General features: G+C 41.0%; 1 protein-coding gene across 1 annotated transcript; it reads right to left on the bottom strand.

The window, feature by feature from the left end:
* Nucleotides 1-530: 530 nt before the first annotated feature.
* Nucleotides 531-1,446, bottom strand: LOC110490853 (C-type mannose receptor 2-like). Its single transcript, XM_021564285.2, has 2 exons — nt 1,157-1,446; nt 531-925 (listed from the first exon to the last, which is right to left on the bottom strand). The coding sequence occupies exons 1-2, from the start codon at nt 1,419-1,421 to the stop codon at nt 531-533; spliced, it is 660 nt and encodes a 219-aa protein (XP_021419960.2). The 5' UTR covers nt 1,422-1,446.
* Between the last annotated feature and the right edge of the window lie 2,011 nt (nt 1,447-3,457).

Here is a 3,457-nt window from a genome sequence, read left to right as displayed (position 1 = left end):
GACATCCTTACAATGGTCTGCTTGATTCTCTTTTCTAGAGGAATATAGGAATGATACGATGAGAAAGCCACTCAAATGAGATTCAGCTTATTTGTCAATAAATAATGAACTTTTCTTCCACTGTTCTTTAAAGGCTGTAAATTACTTTATCTGTGTGGTAGCAATCCTCTGTGTTCTATGTTTTACCAGTATGGAACTATCATATCATATTGGAAACCACATGAACACACATTTGCATTTGTTCCTAGTGAGAGTGGGAAGAGAGAGGTGGCTGGAGTAGTCTACATGGAGCATCTCAATGTCCCATGTGACAGTGTTTACTGCAGTGGGACCCTACTGGGGCAAACATGCCGTCCCTGTCCCTGTATTATGACCCCCAATGTCCCCAATAAGATAGCAGTCTTGTGGCTTGTCTGGTCTAGTGGTAATGCCACAGCCTCTGGAACACGTCTATGGTGTCAGAAAAGGTTTGAATCCAGTCTAGTGCCCTTTGACTCAACCTCTGCCTGTATTTTCCTCTCTCTATCTGTTCAATAAAAGATGTCAGTCTTACTTCCAGTGCAAAGGAACGGTCTCTTCAGAGAGCAGTCTATCTTGTCCAGGGAGGCGTGTTCAGTCTGTCCATGGCCCTGACGGGTCAGGGAGCAGCAGTTACTAGCACCCAGTTGAGGCTCAGACACACAGTATGGGAAGGGGTCCCCATTGGACCACTGCCACATTCTGGTAGAAGTCTTCCAGTAGAGTCCAATCCACATATCAACCTGCTGTGTTTCTGTCATGCTTTGGAATGCTGTGTAATCCTCTTGGGTGAGGATGCTCGCTAAGTCATCTCCATTGGCTCGGCAAGCCGTCTGTGCCCCCTCCCACGTCAATGAACCTTGACCCATGTAATATTTAAGCTCTGAGGAATTTTTTGATTGTGTGCCTAAGGACAGAAGATACACAATTGTCCTAAAAATGTCTGAAAGACATGGACATTGATGTTAAATAAATGTACCTAAACGGTTGTCAAAGGATACATTATTTGACATGTACTATGTACTTTACCAAGGTGTTCTGAATTAATAACCCCCTTCAAGTAAAGTGTTTACATTACTTTGGAGAAGTAGTTTACAAATATCAAACAAGGGAGAGAATGGATGCAAAATCAACTTACTTTTCTGGCACACAAAGTGACATGGATTTGTGCAATCTCTCAAACCCCATACTTTTGCACTTTGTCCATGAACAACACACTTTGCATATGGTGGATTCCAATAGCCCACTCTGGGACAAAAAGCATTGTATTGGGAGTGGACCCTGACAGCGTCAGTGAGGCTCTGTGCTGACACTGCTCTCAGAGCTGCTATCTGGTCCTCAGCATTGAAGATGGTGGCCAGTTCCTCGTAGTACTCCCTGCAGAACTTCTGGGCTTCTGCCATGCTCCTCCCCTCACTAACCAGAGTAAACAATGGTATCTCTACTGCTGGACCTGTGTGGACAGACAAAGCACGGGGTGATTCCTAATCAAACTTGAACCAAAAAAGTTCAGAACTTTTGGGGATTATCACTAAATATAATCCATAGAATGGTCCTTTAGAGGAAGGATTGTTGACATAGACTGACCAGGTGAATTCAGGTGAAGCTATGTTCCCTCATTGATATCACCTGTTAAATCCACTTCAATCAGTGTAGATGAAGGGGAGTAAGTTAAAGAAGGATGTTAAAGCCTTGAGACAATTGCAACATGGATTGTTTATGTGTGCCATTTAGAGGGTGAATGGGCAAAACAAAATATTGAAGTGCCTTTGAACAGGGTATGGTTGTAGTTGCCAGGCACACCTGTTTGAGTATGTCAAGAACAGCAAAGCTGCTGGGTTTTTCAAGCTCAACAGTTTCCATGTGTATCAACAATGTTTATCACCCAAAGGACATCCAGCCAACCTGACACAACTACGGGAAGCATTGGAGTTAACATGGGCCAGCATCCCTGTGGAACGCTTTCGACACCTTGTAGATTCCCCAACGAATTGTACGGACGAATTGAGGCTGTTCTGAGGGCAAAATGGGGTGCAACTCATAATATACTCTACGTTCATATCAAAGTTCCAGACTGGGATCTCTGCTACTTTTAGCGTTATGGGATTCAAAAATCATGTTAAACAATATTATTGCACAAAGAGTGAGTCCATGTAACTTATTATGTGACTTGTTAAGGACATTTTGCTCCTGAATTTATTCAGGCTTGCCATAACAAAGTGTTTGAATACTTATTGACTCAAGAGATTACAGCTTTTCATTTTATATTAATTTGAAAAAATGTCGATAAACATAATTCCACTTGGAGTCTTAAAGGAAGTCAGTGTAAGGCCAAAATGTCATAAATGTTCAAACTACAGTAAGATACTTCTCAACTCTGCTTCAATGTACAAATGCCAAATACTGTTCAATTCAACAATCCTTCCTCCAAAGGACACCTCTATGGATGAAACTTTTGTTTGGGTTTTGGTAGGAATCACCCATGACCTGACATCAATGTTAATATAAAACTACTTTGGATTTAAAATGGAGCTGAAGTTATTTGAAGCTCAATAAACCTCATTTCATACCAATGTTGTTGAGCTAGATCACTCCATCATCTCAATTTAGAGCTCATTTACAACTCCTTGACAATGTGAATGCTGAAAACACGTTTAAAGAATTGTAAGTAATATGTGTACAGTTTGTTATATTGGTCCATACCTTCACTGCAGCCCTTCCTAGTGTAACCAGATATGATTCCTGGATTGTTTGTCATAGTTGGTTGACCGAAGGAATACTTTTGATAGCAATGGAATCTGTTTTGAAAGTAAAAGACAATAATGATGCACTTCCTATGTCATTTCTATTTTACATTTAAAAAAAGTTGTAATCAATGTAGTTGTAAACAAATACTGTTTATCATTTTGATCTCTTGCATAGTCAGTCCATGAGAGAGGTGACATTTCTCTATCCTTCAACTATTTATCCTTCAACTATTTACGGAAAGAAGTGGTGCGACCACCACCCAAACAGGCAACCCAAATACTCAAATAGATTACTCTTTAACCACGTAGCTGAAGTAGGAACATCCAGGGTTCTGAGTGCAGGCAAGCTGGCAATGATGGTGGTCCCGTTCATACACCATCAGAATGTCGTTCCCACCAGAGTCTTTGTCAACCAGGAATCCATGTGAGCAGTGAGCTGTTGAATAGGGGCAAATATGGTTTTCAATTAGATTACAAGTAAATTAAAAAGACTACCACAAAAGAGACAGAAATGGCTTTGTCCATGCTCAATATTACAAGTTTAGATTGATTTACACTAAACCATGAAGGATATGTCTTATCTTATAAAGCATATTAGCATGTTCACTCACATGGTTCAACTGCTCTTGTGTCACTGAAGGACTCATCCAAGGACTGCTGGCTGAAGAAGAGGTCAGGGGCTGCACCTGGGC

Source organism: Oncorhynchus mykiss, chromosome 15, assembly GCF_013265735.2.
Source record: "Oncorhynchus mykiss isolate Arlee chromosome 15, USDA_OmykA_1.1, whole genome shotgun sequence".
NCBI lineage: Eukaryota > Metazoa > Chordata > Actinopteri > Salmoniformes > Salmonidae > Oncorhynchus > Oncorhynchus mykiss.
This window is presented reverse-complemented; position numbering and strand designations above follow the sequence as displayed.

Bases quoted from the DNA above. Each gene is read 5' to 3' on its own strand.
- LOC110490853 (XM_021564285.2), bottom strand. From the start codon at position 1,421: ATGGCAGAAGCCCAGAAGTTCTGCAGGGAGTACTACGAGGAACTGGCC. The intron at 926-1,156 runs GTAAGTTGATTT...TTCTGTCCTTAG, and splicing joins TCACTTTGTGTGCCAGAAAA to GCACACAATCAAAAAATTCC.